Source organism: Sander lucioperca, chromosome 11, assembly GCF_008315115.2.
Source record: "Sander lucioperca isolate FBNREF2018 chromosome 11, SLUC_FBN_1.2, whole genome shotgun sequence".
Taxonomy (NCBI): Eukaryota; Metazoa; Chordata; class Actinopteri; order Perciformes; family Percidae; genus Sander; species Sander lucioperca.
In genome coordinates, this window is record NC_050183.1 from 14,706,801 (window position 1) to 14,726,098 (window position 19,298).

Consider the following 19,298-nt stretch of genomic DNA (forward strand, 5'->3'; position numbering starts at 1 on the left):
CAAACTTTTCCCGAACCCCGTGGGGAGGAGGGCCACGACATCATGGCCACCAACACAACTCAGCAAAGACTGTTCTTGCTCTGGCTTTAACTTCTAGATATTCTGCAGTGTTGCCACAACGGACCGAATGGCTTTGCTCGCATCTTTCTCCGCCGCCATTACGGAACTACAACTCAAACTAGCGCACAACCTCAACGTCATCGTTCTCAGCCACTCTCTCTGTTCGCTGATTGGACCGGTAAATATTTGACTGGAGAAAACCCAAGAATATACTGCAAACCCAGACGGTGTACTGAAGGAAAATGAAAATTGAGCGGAAGTACGTAGGAGGGCGGAGCCAGCCTAGATTTGCTTCACTCATCAGCCAGAAAAAAAACAATGGTAATCTATTGAGTGGCTGGTCACATTTCAACATCCACTAGCCATTTGGCTGGTGGACGAAAAAAGTTAATTTAAAACCCCGGGTGCTTGTCGGGCTACGGCGTAGATTCAACGCAGAACCATAAAAGGCTTAAGACTTCTTAACCCAAAGTGTCTGTGGTCACTTTACTCGTTTACACAAGCTGTGAGTCCATTACAAATGACCTTAATTGGTGCACATTGTGTGGATTAGCCCGGATCTCCTGAGCAGATATTTCACAGCAGTGTAAATAAAACACACCCCGCCATGTCCTTGAGTCCCTCATAAACCGTCACCGTATCAGGTGGCTGTAGTTTACGCTGTAGACTTTGATGTTCACCGCGTCAGACAGGCGGCTGTGTTTGCTCCTATCTCCTGTATTCTGGGACAGGTAGAGTTCACCTGCTGCACCGATGACAGCATGACCACACACACATTACAGCTGTAGATGTGTGTCAGTCTTCTTATCTGCCGGTGTAGACCTTGAAGATGTTTGCGCGTGCTTTTGTCTGTATGCGTGTGTCTGTGTGCAGCGCGTGAAGATGACGTAGTGTTAAGAGCGACAACGATGGCGATGTTGCTAATTTTGAACCCTGACACACACTCCAGACTAAGGTGTTTGGTGTTTTAAGCCCCCAACGTCCCAACGATTCTCTGCCACGATTTTTTTTTCTCACGAAGTGTAATGTTTATTGCATATATACCACGAGCCTGTAAACACAGAGGCTTCAGTGAAGAGAAGGGAGAGCGTTGCAGCGCTTGGGAGCGCTTTAAAACCTATTTTATACAGTCCATGTTTAAAACTCACAGAAGAAAGTAGTAGCGTTTGTGATGCAGTCGGCTCGTAAAATGAAATGACAATCGAAGTCATTAAAAAAAGAAGTTATTTAAAAATGAAATCGTGAACAGGGTGAATCGAGATCGCGATTTTATAACGATTAATCGCGCAGGCCTAGTCCGTACAAGGAGCAGCGATCAGCAGATTGTAATCACACCCTCCCTCTGCAGATCGCGGTCTGTCTGCCACCTGCGGGTTAAATGAAGAGCTACAGCAACGGGCTGTGACACTGGAGTCAAATGGATTCAGCGTGCTGCAGCACTCGGCATGTCTCACGTTGAGCTTCCTTCCCCCAGAGACAAACCATCATCGGCTACACACACACACACACACACACACACACACACATCTGCAGCGACCGGAGCTGTCCACCACCAATAATGCAGTCAGTCAGCATTATGTTGGACAAGTAGAAACCCTTGGTTTGATCTGGTTACACGTTTGAATGAGACAACAGTGAGGGAGCAGCAGGCGAAACAAAGGTGGTGGTATCTTATATTTATGGATAGAGACTGTAAAAGAAATGCTTATATGACAGCCTTTCGGTTTCATGATCCCTTCCAACAGCAGCATATAAAACGATGTTAATGTGACGCAAAAGTAGGTTCACTAGCGCTGCAACTAGAGCTGCAAAGAGTAGTCGATCAGGTTTTATTGGCAGAGAGTAACGGAAGCTTTCACTAAAGCTCTTTCATACGTGCAGCCGTGTGTGTGTGTGTGTGTGTGTGCGTGCGCGCTTGTACATCTGGATGTGGGCCTTCCAGATGTTTCTGGGAAAGTCTCATCTGATCCATCGGCAAGAGCGAGGAGGATATGAGCCCAGTAAGGACTAGTTTCCATAGCAACAGCAGATGTTTCCAAAATTGTTTCAGCCTGAATCCCACACACAGACATTCAGTGTGTGTGTGTGTGTGTTGGCTGTGCTGTATTTTCTCTGGATTGTCTCTTTGGAAAGCTAGGGAATATCGAGGAAGTCCAGAGGAACTTTTCCTTTATTACGCTGACAAACTGAATTATAAGTCCGACTCTCGGCTCGCTCCGCAGCTGCTCGGCGACTGAAAGTGTCGGCTAATGACAGAGAGCCGGCGTCACCCACGCTGAGTGCCTGCACTTTAACTGCTCCCGTTGCATGCGGAGAAAACCAGGTGTGTGTGGGTTTCTGTTCAGACAAGTGTGTGTTTAACCACTCGTGTTTGTCTGTTGTGGCCGTGTGAGGCAGAGATGTGGTGTCAGCGAGCGGTTAGCGTCGTGGTTTATGACTTTGCTTTTGGCTCTCAGCCCGTTCTCTTCTCTCTTTTTACAGGGACCCCCAAACTGTCCGGGCTTTTTTTCCCCTCTTTACTTGAAACCAGGTTTACGGATGAACAGAACATTTCATTTCATACAGTTTCAGCAGGGCTGATTCTTTCTGTTTGTTTTTATTTTTTTATTCAAGATTAAAATACACAGAACATTTTCAGTTTCAAAGTTTATAATGTTTAAAGCGGAGCATGAAGAACAAGAAGGTGTTTTGTGTGTGTGTTTTTTTATTTTATTTATTTTTCTATCTAAAGCAGGGACCCCTTAACACACAGAGAGAGAGAGAGAGAGAGAGAGAGAGAGAGAGAGAGAGAGAGAGAGAGAGAGAGAGAGAGAGAGAGAGAGAGAGAGAGAGAGAGAGAGAGAGAGAGAGAGAGAGAGAGAGAGAGAGAGAGAGAGAGAGAGAGAGAGAGAGAGAGAGAACCTTCTACTACAGTGGTTCTCAAGCATGTACCCCCTAACCAGCGCGAATCATTTTTGGTAGAAAAAAAAAAGTCTATATAAAGAGGAAGAATACAGCGATGTCAGCAATAGATTTACTTAACAACAGCCTTGTACCTGGGTCAAAAATAGTAACAAAAACTCCAAAAAAGAGACACAAACTTCAAAAAAGTAATAAAAACTTCCTCTAATTAAAAGAAGGAAGGCAACGCTAGGGCGACAAAAGTGACAAAAAATTCCAAAAAGCGACAAACTTCAAAAACAGCGACAAAAACTTTGAAAACAGCGACAAACTTGGGGAAAAAAAGACAGTAGAAGTAACTACAGCCTTGGAACTGAAAAACATTTAGCAACAAATGTCCCGTACCCCCTGCAGTCCTCCAGAGTACCCCTAGGGGGACACGTACCCCCTGCAGTCCTCCAGAGTATCCCTAGGGGGACACGTACCCCCTGCAGTCCTCCAGAGTATCCCTAGGGGCAGTACTCCCTGCAGTCTCCAGTACCCCTAGGGGGACACGTACCCCCTGCAGTCCTCCAGAGTACCCCTAGGGGGACACGTACCCCCTGCAGTCCTCCAGAGTATCCCTAGGGGGACACGTACCCACTGCAGTCCTCCAGAGTATCCCTAGGGGGCAAGTACATCTCGCTGCAGTCCTCCAGAGTACCCCTAGGGGGACACGTACCCCCTGCAGTCCTCCCAAGTACCCCTAGGGGGACACGTACCCCCTGCAGTCCTCCAGAGTACCCCTAGGGGGACACGTACCCCCTGCAGTCCTCCAAAGTACCCCTAGGGAGACACTGATTTGAGAAACACTGCTCTATTACATATATTGAATCAAATTAAGTTGCATATTAAACTGGGCCTTCAATAACTTGTAGGGCGGCCTAAAGCCTTTATACATACGTATTTTGCATAGAATCCTAAGCTATTCAAATAGCCTAATAATTGTTGGCATGATTTTATAAATCAGGTTTTAATATATATATATATATATATATATATATATATATATATATATATATATATATATATATATATATATATATATATATATATAAACATAAACATATATGTGGCACACATCTGTGGATGACCTTAGTGACTACCTTTACTATAGGCCAGTAAGCAGTGGGGATTTATACTTGCTAATATGTTGGATTCATGTTAAGACTTTTTAAAAACAGTTTACAGGGTTCATACGTTTTGAAAAATGCAAATTCCAGGCCTGGAAAGGTTTTGGAAAAATCATGGATTTTTTTTTTTTGAATAAATGTATTTTCACGTCGTCCTAACCTCACCGTTCTGTTCGGGGCGCGATGTTACGAATCCCACTATGAACCACATAAATTGCCATTCATTTTGTTGTTAAACCTCTGAGGGTAAACTTTAACACAGATTTCTATTCTTATTGTATAATGTCGACTGACATTTTCAGGAATACATAGTCATGGAAATTAGCCAAAAAGTCATGGAAAAGTATTGGTTAAAATACGTATGAACCCTGAGTTTAACAATAATTTGGAGGCCCACCTGCATTGACTCTGAGGACCCCCTAGGGGTCCCGGACCCCCTGTTGAAGATCCCTGATCTAAAGTAAATAGTTTCTTGTTGTGTGTAGGGTCTACTAAGGTTGTCCCTTGGTGCAGATTCAATTAATTATTTTCATGGACAGAATCTCTGCGCGTCTGTTTTTTTTACTCCTCCAAAAAGCTTATTTCTAAGTATAAAAAAAAAAAAAAGAAAATTAGAATCAATCAACCATAAACCTCGAGAGTTGTGCAGGATTAAAACCTGTATGAAGGAAGACGTATCGGTTCACCTGCACAACATCTCTGACCTGCAAAACATTTTGACTGTTTGCCAGTTGCTGGTTTTGATGTGAACAGTGTAATCAGCTCGCCGCTCCAAATATTACCTGACACAAATATATCTACGCAAAGTCTAACGAGTCTTCTTGTTCTTTTCTCTCTCTCTCCATCCTCTTCATCTCTCCAGAAGGAGTTTGCGGCTCCACATCCTCTCCTCTTCAGGAAGCTGAGTAACCCCGACCTGTCACCCGCGGCAACCGCTGCCACCAAATCCAAATTGCACCGCCAGCTGAGTCAGGACGAAAGCTGGACCCGACGCAGCAGCCTGGCCATGACCGGTAACACACACACACACACACACACACACACACACACACACACACACACACACACACGAGTGTGTCTTAGTGTCTTCATTAATCAGAGGTGTGTTTTGGGTGTAACATGCAATCAACCAATCAGAGATCATCTCCCATTCCCTTTAAAAGCCAGGCGCGTTTGGACCTTGGCACATTGCTATTATGATGGAGGATTGGCACCGTAATATTTTTTATTTTTGATCTTCTGCATGTGTGTGTGCTGCTGTTCGTCCCTGTGTGTGTAGTTGTTCAGCATACAGGGATGTGGGGGGGCAGCTGGGACTCACCAGTCAGCTTACTTGACCATCTTACAATTTGATTTAGGCGATTCTTGTGCTTAACTGAGACACACCCAAACCACGACACTAAGGAGAAATAAAGGCATGATAAAATAATGTCATCATGGTCTTGTCTATATGAAAATGGTACAATTTTCTCGGGCAGTATTGACGCTGTTGTCTTTTTTTTACAGACAGCTTCACAATTCTCCTGAAAATTTAATTTAGAGTCAATAATTGTCCCTAGATATGTGTAGTTGACCATTTATAGTTATGGCTCTTGGTAGACGGGCATCTGTCGATGCCGGTTGGGACACAGAGACACTGACACAGATATACTGATGAAATTAAGTTTTACGTGATTAAATTAAGTTGTATGTTACATATGCGCACAAATAGATATTAAAATAACCTGTGTGTTTTTTTAGAATGAATTTTCAAATGTCATTTTTGGCCAGTTTTGAAAGCCCTAACACACCCACGTGTTCTTTGTATAATCCCATCATGAAATGTTTCTCTAATCAAGATGCCGTGACTCACAGTTTGGACAACTTAGAACCGTTCCTATGAGATGACGGGATCCCACCCGGTCTGAACCGATGACACATCCGCTGCTTAGCTGAGTGAAAGCTCCTCTCACACAGGGCCGCTGTTACCTGAGCTCATCCTGGGATTTCGTGACCTCTCGTGTTCCTAATCCGCCGCCAATCTGCCGTGTCCATAATCTGTAGTGAAGTGAACATTCAACCACGGATTAACGGCCATGTTTCACCAAGCGGAGGTCATCGTGTCGACCCCGTATGAAACGGCAGCTCATAAATGTATGGTTTAAGGTTGTATTTGAGTGCTTCACAAAGACGGGTTTGTTCTTTGTGTTTCTTTGTCTTTTGGATTTAGGAAATGGGACAGCTGCATTAGGGATGATTCATGCTAGTTTGAATCTCATCCAGTTATTCAGGGTGGGGACCATTAATATCTGAATCATGTCTGAGTATGAATCGCTCAACTGTACTGAGACACAGACAGGTCCACAGGGGATTTTAGATAGATAGATAGAGACATAGATAGATAGATAGACAGACAGACAGACAGACAGACAGATAGCTTTATTGCTCGTCCCAAGCACTGACAGAAATTTTCATTCGACAAGGCTTATTAAAACACACATATGACACAAACACTGTGTGAAAACAGCAGAGCACATTGTTTCCAGGTGTAACTTAGTCTATGTCCGCGAAGTTCCACTTCCGGGATTGCACCGTTTCCGCAGAAAATTGCGCCGGATGTCCCTCTTTTTCGACCGGATGTCCGTCCCCTTCCTCTTTCTTTGTGTTGGCGTTCTAACCTCCAGTGGATTTGTGAGGACTATGGTTAACTGCTCCTCAGATCTCTGCAGGGTAAATCCAGACAGCTAGCTAGACTATCTGTCCAATCTGAGTTTTCTGTTGCACGACTAAAACTACTTTTGAACGTCCGCATGTTCCACCAAAACAAGTTCCTTCCCGAGACTTTTTTGCAGAGACACCGTCTTGGGCGGCGCTATGTGATTGTGATTGGTTTAAAGAAATGACAATAAACCAGAGCACGTTTTAATCTCATCCTGGAATGCTGTGTGGACTAGACAGACCCTCCTCTGCAGCGCTGTGGAGGAAAGTCTGGCAAAGCGAGACTATAACCTGAAGCACCAGATAGCAGAGGTGGGACAAAGTCATTGTTATGCAAGTCACATGTAAGTCTCAAGTCTTTGCCCTCGAGTCCCGAGTCAAGTTGAGTCAAAGATGAGGCAAGTCCCGAGTCGAGTCACAAGTCAAAGCCAACAAGTCTCAAGTCGAGTCCAAAGTCCTACCATTTTAGTTTCGAGTCATTTCAAGTCATTTCAGTTTCAGTGTATGCAATATTAAGAATATTTTCACTGCTTCAATAGTCATAAGAAAGCCCTTTCTCTCAAGAAACTGAAGTCATATGCTTTATAGCAGTGGTTTTCAAAGTGGGGACGGGGACCCCTGGGTGCTGCGAGGGAGTGCTAGGGGGGCCATGGCAAGTTGGCATGAAAAGTATAGCAAAACAAAATAATTGAATAAATTAAATAATTAAAGTAAACCAAATTAAACCAAAAATAAGCTAAACAATATTCCCATTAGTTAAGAACTGCACTATAATAATCTATTGCATCTGTGAACATTACTACTGTAATCGTTATTATTTTATTTTATTACATGGCTTGGTTGAATTCCAATGTAGAATGCAGGCTGTTATTTCTTGATAACAGACCGCTGCGAAGTATAACAGACCGTTGCCATGAAAAACAGAGCGTTGCTATGGACGCAGTTCGGTTTAGCGGAAGCAATACAATCGTTTTTAAATCAATAAACTCCTTTTTAAATCAATATTTTGTGTCAAAGTAATGATTTATTTGGTAGGTAGCCATGTAATAAGCGGGATAATGTATAGCGAGGCGGTAGTTATAGCGAGTACAACCCCTGATATGAAAAGGGAAGGCTAATGGTAGATCTACTGTGACTGTGTTATGGTAATGTTACTTTAAAACGGACGTTGACATGATGTTGGCGAGGTTTTCCATCTGAGTGTGCTACAGTCATGTACCTCATATAATCAGGGTTCAAAAATCCCTATTTTTGTAAGCATGAACCAGCAAGGGAGACGTGTGTTTACTGTGTCGTTGAGACAGTAAATATGCAGCAGCTAGTAAGTTACGGTACATACATCCGATAAGGTGCTTAGCATTCATTCAAAACTTACCTTTCTTTGTGCAACTTCAGGTGTCGAACAAAGTTGGACGTTGTGGCAGCTCCGTCTGTAATCTTGTAACCCGCATGTTTTGCAAATTGCAACTCTTTTTTTGTCGACTACCTCGTAATTGTTATAACCAAACGAAACTATCTTCGGTATCATTTTGCCAACTGGCTCGTTGTTGCTTGTGCTTCATTGGTTGTCTTGCAGTGTGCCTGCTTAGGTGCTGTCGAATCAAAACAACGTGGGACTACAGTGATTGGATGTCGTGCAGGCAGCGCGCGTGCTCTCTGCATGCATACAAGGTGGTGCACATTTTTTTCACAGATGCAGATAAACTGAGAGCGGCGCGGCCGTGTGAACATTTTCTTCCCCAGTTTTCATGGGAAGTAGCAAGTCTTCTCGAGTCAAAAGGTGCAAGTCCAAGTGAAGTCACGAGTCATTGATGTTAAAGTCCAAGTCGAGTTGCAAGTCTTTGTACATTTTGTCGAGTCGAGTCTGAAGTCATCAAATTCATGACTCGAGTCTGACTCGAGTCCAAGTCACATGACTCGAGTCCACACCTCTGCCAGATAGTATGTTAGCACAGAACCATGTGGGAAGCCGTCGTTGGAAAACTGTTTTGGTAAAGGGCAGCCACTTTAAAAAAAAAAAAAAATACCTGGCAGGTGTTTGGATGAACCCTCTGCCTACCACGTCCGCCATTTGTTGTTTTGAGCGAACGGTCCCGGCCGCCACACACACCTAAACCACGGAGGTAGCCGCCGGTAGCTCCTCACCGAATGCTGATTGGTTCGGTCCAAGGGGTGTAACGATACCTCCATCTGGAGCTATAAATCTATTAAATCCTCAACGATCCAATATTATCGATACAAAGTGAAAATATCGATACATATAGTCATCTTTAAGATGCGCCTTTATTTTGAAATTCCCACTTTATATTCACTTTTTTTACTAAAAAGAGGTTTGTTTTTTATGTAAATGTCTGGAAGAGCTCAGTAATGACAATGACTAATCATATTTCATGTCTTCAGCTGTCCTATAAAAATGATAAAATAATCTTTAAAAAAATAAAAATATTGTATTGTTGTCCAAAGAATCGATATAATATCATATCGTAGGGCTGGGCGATATGGAGAAAATCAAATATCACAATATTTTTGACCAAATACTGATGACTGTTGACTATTGGTGCTTTCACAAAATTAGATTTTTGATAAATAATCATCAGTAATGTGGCTATAATGACTAAGTGGGTAAAGGCAAATAATAGAACAGTTACAACAGTCTGGTAAGTTCAGAAAAGTACATCACTTTACTGTAATGCAGCCTTTAAAACCATGAAAAGACAACACTTAAGCCATATTACGATATCCAAAATCTAACGATATCTAATCTCATATCACGATGTCGATATAATATCGATATATTGCCCAGCTCTATCATATCGTGATGATCTGCACCCCTTCTTTGGTCCGCTGCTGTTCAGACACAAACGCGTTACTTATTTCTATTCTATTTTTTTCTATTCTATTTTCGTGTGATGTGTGATCCAGCAATTCTTGCGTGATCTCGTGATCTCGCGAGAATCCAGCTGCGGTGCAAGCTAAGGTTGGCTGGGTTTGAGATGAGTCTTTTTTTCTTTTCGCCCCCCCCCCCTCTTCACAGGTAAGCAGTTGCTGCCTCTGTCCAGCAGTCTGCACGGCGGCGTGAGTCAGCTGGCCTGGCAGGGGCCCTCTGGAGGTTATGGAGGGCCCGGGGCCACCGGCGGGATCTCTGCAGTAGGAGGAGACGGAAACAACCTGGTCCGTATGAGGAGCCAAACCTTGGGACAGTCTGCTCCGTCACTCACCGGACTGGTGAGTACACAAACCCAACACACACACACACACACACTCTCACACACTGCAAGTGTGCAAAGTTATTTACTCTCTCAGGGCAGGCTTGAAGACTGCTAGGGTGAGATAACTGCACATGTGGACAAGTTATGGGTTAACAGGGTCCCTATGGTCATGGAAAACTTTGGAAAGGCAACAAATATAAAAAAAAATTGCATTTTCCAGGCCTGGAAAAGTCATGGATTTAGTGAAATCCTTGAAAGTTTTTGGAAAAGTCATGGTGGAAAAAAAGCCATTTTGTTGTGTTTAATGAAATGAATTTTTACAGTAATCTTCCGTGGATAACGTCCATTTTATATTATTTAATAATATCTAATACGCTTTGATGCTTGGCATTTTGTTCCGCGTTCTATCTCTCCCTCCATGTATGCCAGCTGGCTGTAATTATGTGTGATTGAGTATGGTTGCTATTTATTTTCATACGTCGGTACGTTGTGAATGGTCATTGAAAAGTTTTTGAAATTCTCTCCATGAAAATGTGTTCCAAGACAAGACCAGGAGAACATTTACCCATGATTTCATCAGTGGAGAGAAGTAGATTACCACTACAAACCTATAGCATGTCTTAAATGTCCTTTTGGTCTCGTAGAAAAAGTATTCCATGTAGTCAGTCGGGTCTGCTGATATCTGCAGACTCCCAGTGAGTCAGTCTGGTTCCTTATGGATCCTGTCTGTTGGACTGGGTCTCTGCCAGCTGAATGCAGGGAGGCCGACAGAGGATGACTCAGTCTTTTACAGCAACACACACACACACACACACACACACACACACACACACACACACACACACACACACTTAACATCCGCAGAAACACTTGTTTGTTAAGTGCTGTAGGGAGAAATGGAGCAGAAATGGGACAGTGTGTGTGCTTTGGCTTTTGCTCGCTTGCAAGTGTAATATGTCTGTGCCAGTCTAGATGCATGCTGCAGTGTGTGTGTGTGTGTGTGTGTGTGTGTGTGTGTGTGCAAGCTCGACCCTGACCCCTGCTGGTTGAAGAGGGGATTACTACAGGAATGTGGCCTGCTGTAAGATTTTACCTTTCCATGTTCAGTCACATTAGGGCTGTTCGATTATAATGAAAAACAAAAAATCATAGTCACAATTATTTTTGCTCAGTATTGAAATGAGGATTATTCAACACGATTACTCATTGACTTTGGGAAAGATGTTGCATTTATTGAACTTAAAAAAACCCATTGAAATAGTTTGGCTCCAAGTCGGATTCCTTAAATCCGAGCTTGTTTTTGCTCGCCCCTTCTTGCTCGCCAAACGCTGCTTCCCTCCCTCCGCTATCTTCACGTGCGCACAGAACCATACAAACAACATGTTTAAAAAAGGTATAAAATACTGTATTAAAGTATTACAACTTTTGACTATTATAAGTGCAGTCACACACATCAGATGTGCATCATATTACGTGAATATATTATATATAATAAGACGTGGCAATAAAAAAGATGAAAACTGATTTATAGAGGGTCAGGTTTAGGATGAGAATATAACCAGTCCTCTGATACCAGACAGTGAACCCTGGTTGAGCACAAACTGCAACAGGAAGCCAGCAGATGGCGTCAGTGTTTAATGTGAAGAACATCACCAATACCTAGAGCTGGGTCTCCTAGCTGTCGTATGCTATGCTATGTCGACTGTGTGTACTGCACTGTGTATGTATGATAAGGAGAACTTGTCACACTCACATGTTGAACATGTCAAATCTTCCTCATGGTTTCTGTAGGTGTATTTGTATTTGTCTTCTTCCAGCCTGAAGTGCTCATAAACTCTCTAAGGATGAGTGAAGTTAGTTTAAGTTTAACCCTTGTGTTGTCTTCCCGTCGACCGTGCAACTTTTTGTTTTTCCGGGCAAAAATTTACAACTAAAACCTCTTTTTTTATCGTTTGTTTTTTCGACACTTTTGTGTCTTTTCACCTGGTTTTTGTCACTTTTCCCGACGTTTTTCGTCACTTTTTCCAATGTTTTTGTCGATTGTTTTCTGCGCTTTTTTTGAAGTTTTTGTTGCTGTCTTTTCAACGTTCTATCAGATTTTTTTCTTCAATTGCTATAAAATTGAATAAAACACCCAAATTCAATGAAAGTAGTGAACTGATCATTTATTTCACTTGTGAAGAGCGTTGTACGGAACCATCCACGTTATTTTTTTTGACAATTTGGTTGAAAGAAACTTTTTGAAAATGGGTCAAATTTGACCCGTTTATTGTCATATGCACAGTAAGGAAACATGTTTCCCTGTTCAAAGCCACGCTTCCTTTTAGGTCTGCTCGATTATGGAAAAAAATATAATCACAATTATTTCAGTCAATATTGAAATCACGATAATTTAACACGATTACTCGATGACTTCTGGAAAGATGTTGCCATTATTGAACTTAAAAAAACAGTGGAAAAAGTTAAATAAATCAACAGTGAAAAAACACATACAACCTTAATACTTTTCCTATTGAAACTATTTTTTTTCATTCAGAACACGAGAGAAAATGAGAGTTTACTTGCAAAACCTAATGAGCTAAATAATTGTTTTTCCCCGAGACAAAATCATAATCACGATTAAATTTTGATTAATTGCACAGCCCTACTTCCTTTGCTGTCCACAGAATGCCAAACAATGTCAAATCTACAATATATACTGCAGATCTACAAAATTAAACAATTTCAAGAGGCAGCATGTGAAAAATAAAGCAACACTAATGATAATAAACGGTGCAAATGTAAACAGTGCAAGTTATGCATGTGCAATCTGAAAAAAAATGACATGTTTAGCGATATATCAAAAGACTCGACACTACAAAGATGAATCGGTTATTTCTCAACTATTAAATTTGTGGCCGGGTTAGCTCAGTTGGTAGAGCGGGCGCCCATGTATAGAGCTTTACTCCTCGGCGCAGCGGCCGCAGGTTCGACTCCGACCTGCGGCCCTTTGCTGCATGTCATTCCCCTTCTCTCTCCCCTTTCATGTCTTCAGCTGTCCTATAGAAATAAAGGCCTACAAATGCCCAAAAAAATAATCTTAAAAAAAAAAATTGATCCCCAACTATTTTGATAATCGATTGATTGGTTTGAGTCTTTTTTTTATGTAAAACAAATAAACAGTCTCTGATTCCTGCTTGTTAAATGTGAATATCTTCTAGTTTCTTCTCTCCTCTGTGACGATAAACAGAATATCTTTGAGTTGTGGACAAAACGAGACATTTGAGGACGTCATCTTGGGCTTTTTGGGAAACACTGATCCACATTTTTCACCATTTTCTGACAGTTTAGAGACCAAACAACTAATCTTTCAATCGAGGAAATAATTGACAGATTAATTGACTATGAAAACAACCGTTAGTTGCAGCCTGACTCGGCACATAGAGTCCATAAATGCTGTGCCAGTAGGGCTGCACGACATGAGGAAAATGTCAAATTGCGATTATTTTGACCAGGCCTGGAAAAGTCATTGAATTAGTGAAATCCTTGAAAGTTTTTGGAAAAGTCATGGTGAAAAAAAAAGTCATTTTGTTGTGTTTAATGAAATGAATTTTTACAGTAATCTTCCGTGGATAACGTCCATTTAATATTTTCTGCAGCTGTTGATGCAACGTAGCTCTAATACGCTTTGATGCTTGGCATTTTGTTCCGCGTTCTATCTCTCCCTCCATGTATGCCAGCTGGCTGAAATTATGTGTGATTGAGTATGGTTGCTATTTATTTTCATACGTCGGTACGTTGTGAAAGGTCATTGAAAAGTTTTTGAAATTCTCTCCATGAAAATGTGTTCCAAGACAAGACCAGGAGAACATTTACCCATGATTTCATCAGTGGAGAGAAGTAGATTACCACTACAAACCTATAGCATGTCTTAAATGTCCTTTTGGTCTCGTAGAAAAAGTATTCCATGTAGTATATATACTCCTCTGTGACGGTAAACTGAATATCTTTGAGTTGGGGACAAAACGAGACATTTGAGGACGTCATGTTGGGCTTTTTGGGAAACACTGATCCACATTTTTCACAATTTTCTGACAGTTTAGAGACCAAACAACTAATCTTTCAATCGAGGAAATAATTGACAGATTAATCGACAATGAAAACAACCGTTAGTTGCAGCCTGACTCGGCACATAGAGTCCATAAATGCTGTGCCAGTAGGGCTGCACGACATGAGGAAAATGTCAAATTGCGATTATTTTGACTGATATTGCGATAGTGATATGATTCACGATATTGGAGGGAATGATCCATTTTTTTGGCTCATCATTCTCATTTTCATTGAAACACAAATAAAAATATAGGATTTGTAGGCCCGGGACGTCTCTGCATCCCCACACTACTTCATTCAGAATGGTGGGACACGTATTTTGCCTTTAACCCTTGTGTTGACTTCGGTTCACATTGGCCCGTTTAAAATTTTTGTTTTTTATCAGAAAATATTGGGTGTAGAAATAAGCGCTGAAAATGTGTAGAAGAAAAATTGAAAAATTTAAAACGTTGGAAAAAGCAAAAACAAATTGTGAAAAAAAAAAGGCGTCACAAATGTCAGAAAAAAAAATGTTTTTTTTAAGGTTGAAGGGAAGACAACACAAGGGTTAACAAATATTGCGCTCCCCCTGCGATTTGGATAGTGCACTAGTCCATATTGCGATTTCCATACAATTGCGATTAATTGTGCAGCCCTATGTGCCAGGGATAAAAAAACAAATCCATAATTTTCATCATCTCTGTGGTCGGGCTTGTTATAAGACCACCTTCAGTTGGACAGAAAGCCATGAAGCTGAAACGAAATGTATGCCTCGTTTATTTTGGCTCGTTTGGGCTCGGCTTCATGTTTAGCTTTTTCCTTCCCTCCGCGTGACTCTCTGACGGCAGGAAATTGTTGCATGGATTTAAAACGGAAAATGTGTTCTGCAGAGTTATTCTAGTTGAGCAAATAATCACAGGTTATTATATTTTCTCAAGGGCAGGTTTATTAATGTTCTCCTCCTCCTTGGCAGACGCTCTCCCGTGCACTGTTTTCTCTCTCCGGTTCATTCTCTCTCGCTCAGTTTCTAAGCACACAGCAGTTCATGCACATCATATTTCAGCCCAGTGTTGTTCCTCAGGGTCACGGCTGTCAGAGTTTTTATATTACCAAGCTTAAAGCTCCATCTCAGGCCTTGAATTGACTTGCATTAGGATTTAGGAAGAACACCTGAGGCCCTCTTTTCTTCTCTGTGGCTCCTCACCGTCTGTGTCATACTTTATGAAATAAAGTATTAGATTTTGTAGAGAGTGATTTCTACCACGTCTATTTTTTTTTTTTTCACCTTAATTTTGCTGTGTCATTTTTGGCATTTCAAACTTAATTGTCCTCTGTTATTTGCCAAGCTTTTTAAAAGAAAGTCCCCTGGCTTTTGGTTGACATGACATCACTTCTAGAGTCTCTTTAATGCAGGAAGAGGATTAGTGTTAGAGGATGTGTTTCTTCCCCTCTGTGCTGTGGATTTAAGAGTTATGCGTCGCCACCCAGGATGTTAATGGGCCCAAAACTTCCTCCCTCAGGGTCTCACTCTCCGTCTCTGTTTGTGTTGTTAGCACCTGTGTCGTTAATGTGTCCCTGGGTGTGTGTGGTATGAAGTTAAATGGATGGAGTGTGACTGTGTTTTTGGACGTCCAGATGGTGTTTACCTCTTGACTAATGGACGAGGGTCTGCTCGCTCCTGTTTCCTCTCTGACACACTTTAAGTCTGTGTGTGTGTGTGTGTCTGTCTGTCATCTCTGTCTGTCTGTCTGTCCTCTCTGTCTGTCTGTCCTCTCTGCCTGTCTGTCTGTCTGTCTGTGTGTGTGTCTTGCTGTCTGTCTGTCTGTCTGTGTGTGTGTGTGTCTTGCTGTCTGTCTGTGTGTGTGTGTGTGTGTGTGTGTCTGTGCTCTCTGTCCTCTCTGCCTGTCTGTCTCTCTCTCTCTCTGTCTGTCTGTCTGTCTGTCTGTCTGTCTCTCTCTCTCTCTGTCTGTCTGTCTGTCTGTCTGTCTCTCTCTCTCTCTCTGTCTGTCTGTCTGTCTGTCTCTCTCTGTCTCTCTCTCTCTCTCTCTCTCTCTCTCTGCCTGTCTGTCTCTCTCTCTCTGTCTCTCTCTCTCTCTCTCTCTCTCTCTCTGCCTGTCTGTCTCTCTCTCTCTCTCTGTCTGTCTGTCTGTCTCTCTCTGTCTCTCTCTCTCTCTCTCTCCCTGCCTGTCTGTCTCTCTCTCTCTCTCTCTCTGCCTGTCTGTCTCTCTCTCTCTCTCTCTCTGTCTGTCTGTCTGTCTGTCTGTCTGTCTCTCTCTCTCTGTCTGTCTGTCTGTCTGTCTGTCTCTGTCTGTCTGTCTGTCTCTCTGTCTGTCTGTCTGTCTGTCTCGCCCTGAATGCTCAGCACCTGGACAGTACCGTATATGGACAAACAGTGCTTGAAAAATAAAAGCAAAATATCCTTTTTTTTTGCCCAGAGTGTCTTTGAGAGCTCACTTGTCTTTATTTCACAGCTCCAGCAGCTTCATTCCCAACCACATTAGCATATTATTAGCATTTGTTTTGAAAGGAAAAAAGAAATGAAAGACTGCAGGAAAGGGAACACGGGGCTGAAGATGAAAGTGGAGTGCTGCTGTATTGTTGCAGCCCGTGCTCAGACACATCACTTCATATCAGTGAGACTCTGCAGGGAGGGAGGCGCAAACCGTTTGAAACAAGAAGAACACAACCAGATTCAGGCGGAGAAACAAAAGCAACCACTCTGGCCTCGTTGTTTATCTGTTGACCCTCTGGCATTCACTGCCAGACAGTAAGCTTCCTGGAGAGCACCACTTGATGTCAATGTAACCCTCCTGTTGTCCTCGGGTCAAATTTGACCCATTTTCAAAAAGCTTCTATATCAGAAATTTGGGTTTTCGTTATAAAAAAATAGCTTGGATGGTTCCATACAACGCTCTTCACAAGTAAAATAAATGATCAGTTCACTACTTTCATTGAATTTCTTTTTCTTTTTTCAATTTTATAGCATTTGAGAAAAAAAAAAACGGATAAAAGAACGTTGAAAAAAGTGACAAAAATGATGGAAAAAGATTCAAAAACGTGGGGTGAAAAAACGTCAAAAAGCGCAGAAGAAATCGACAAAAACTAAAAAAAAATCGGAAAATAGTGACAAAAACCCCCGGGAAAAGCTTCAAAAACATCGAGAAAAGTGACAAAAACAATGAAAAAAATGACAAAAACATCAGGAAAAGTGACAAAAGTGTTGAAAAACACGACGAAAAACGTTAAAAAAATATGCAAAATATGTCTTTTTCCTTTATATACCACATGAGAAGATCAATATTTCATCATGGACTCTGGCCACCTTCCCCAAGTTTATCACACAGGACCAATTAAGATATTGATACATTCATAAATATGTTTTTATTGTATTTATTTATAATTTTTACATGTTTCCTGCTTGCAAAAATAATGCAGCATCTACTTGAAAGTGCATGAATGGGATCATTATTTGTCCTGCATACTTCGTGCAGGACAAATACCGTATTTTCCGGACTATAAGTCGCTCCGGAGTATAAGTCGCATCAGTCAAAAAATGCGTCATGAAGAGGAAAAAAACATATATAAGTCGCACTGGACTATAAGTCGCATTTATTTAGAAATTTATTTCACAAAATCCAAGACCAAGAACAGGAAAGGCAAGTTATTCAACTACACAACAGCACACAGAACAAGGGGCTGAATACGGTAGGTGTCCGGTATGTTAACCTAAGACATTAACAGTTATTCAACTACACAGTAGCACACAGAACAACTACCAGGGCGTGGAGACGTAACTGCAGCGTTGACGAGCCTCTCCCAGCAGGACGCTGTTCAAGCACCCATCTGTGGACTCGTTCCTCCAGCTCTGGCCATCTTGCTTTCAGCCCGCGATTAGCCGATTAGCTTTCTTTGTTTTCTTCATTGCAGTAAGACTAACCTTTTCGCCAGTCCCTCGCAAGTTTCTCTCTCACTCCAAACTTTCTTTGTGCTGCTCGATTACCATTTTCGGCTGCGTATTTTACTACCTGCAGTTTGTAATCTGCAGAATAAGATTTTCTTTTCTTTCTCAGTTGTCTTTAGGAGCAGCATATAGTTGTCACAAGCCTAGAGCGCCTCTCGCGGCTGTAGACGGTAATGTTTTCAGTATGAAATCCATCCATCCATCCATCCATCTTCGTCCGCTTATCCGGTAACGGGTCGCGGGGGTAGCAGCTCCAGCAGGGGACCCCAAACTTCCCTTTCCCGAGCCACATTAACCAACTCCGACTGGGGGATCCCGAGGCGTTCCCAGGCCAGGTTGGAGATATAATCCCTCCACCTAGTCCTGGGTCTTCCCCGAGGCCTCCTCCCAGCTGGACGTGCCTGGAACACCTCCCTAGGGAGGCGCCAGTATTTCAGTATGAAATAACATTTAAAAACATGTTAAATTATATATATTTTGATATATAAGTCGCACCTGACTATAAGTCGCAGGACCAGCCAAAGTATGAAAAAAAGTGCGACTTATAGTCCGGAAAATACGGTAATGATAGTTTTGCATCTCGGGGAGATTTTCTTATTTATTTTTTACACACAAGCTGCGTTTTCCTTCCAGACTTTAATTCGCAACAGTTGGTTTTTGTCACGAGTACTTTCACACAGACCGCAATTGTTACGCGCCATCGTGACGTCACAATGATGTCATATCCTGCCGGCGCGTCCGATTTATAGCGCGGGCCGAGCATAGACTGTATACAAGAATGGACCAACAGACCCCGTGTCTCTGGACGGAGACCAGTGAAGGATATTAGAAGCTCTTTTCCGGTGATGGCTGAGCGTTACTGAGCAGCCTCCAACTGAGCTTGAAGACGTAGATGTGACGTGAGCAACGTGTCTGAAAGTTGGAAGTCTTCTGGTAGCTGTGCCAAGAGAAATCTCAATCATTCCCAATCTAGCAGAGACGGAGAGCGTAGGTATATGTAAGGAGATAACATAGACACAGGCTAATTATTGATCACTAAAATGATAGTTAACATTGGTAATTAAACTTAAACAGCAAATGGAAGTCCAAACTGCCTGAGAGCTTCTCCTGTACTATACGGTAATTCCTCTACTATGCGACAGTAAGTCTATTTTTATAAAAACGTCTGCTACGGAGCCATAACGTGAGGTACAAGGTAATGGAGCCTTTTATACATTGTTGTGTTTCTTTAGAAATAAACAATGGACAAAT

At 42.1% G+C, this 19,298-nt stretch overlaps 1 protein-coding gene across 8 annotated transcripts in view; it reads left to right on the forward strand.

The window, feature by feature from the left end:
* Window positions 1-19,298, forward strand: part of mast2 (microtubule associated serine/threonine kinase 2) — a 264,432-nt gene that overhangs the window by 59,277 nt on the left and 185,857 nt on the right. For all 8 annotated transcript variants that reach the window (XM_031306591.2, XM_031306592.2, XM_031306593.2 and 5 more), the window contains exons 2-3: window positions 4,975-5,125; window positions 9,844-10,034. In XM_031306591.2, coding sequence (XP_031162451.1) covers window positions 4,975-5,125; window positions 9,844-10,034 — 342 coding nt within the window. The remainder of the gene's footprint in view (window positions 1-4,974; window positions 5,126-9,843; window positions 10,035-19,298) is intronic.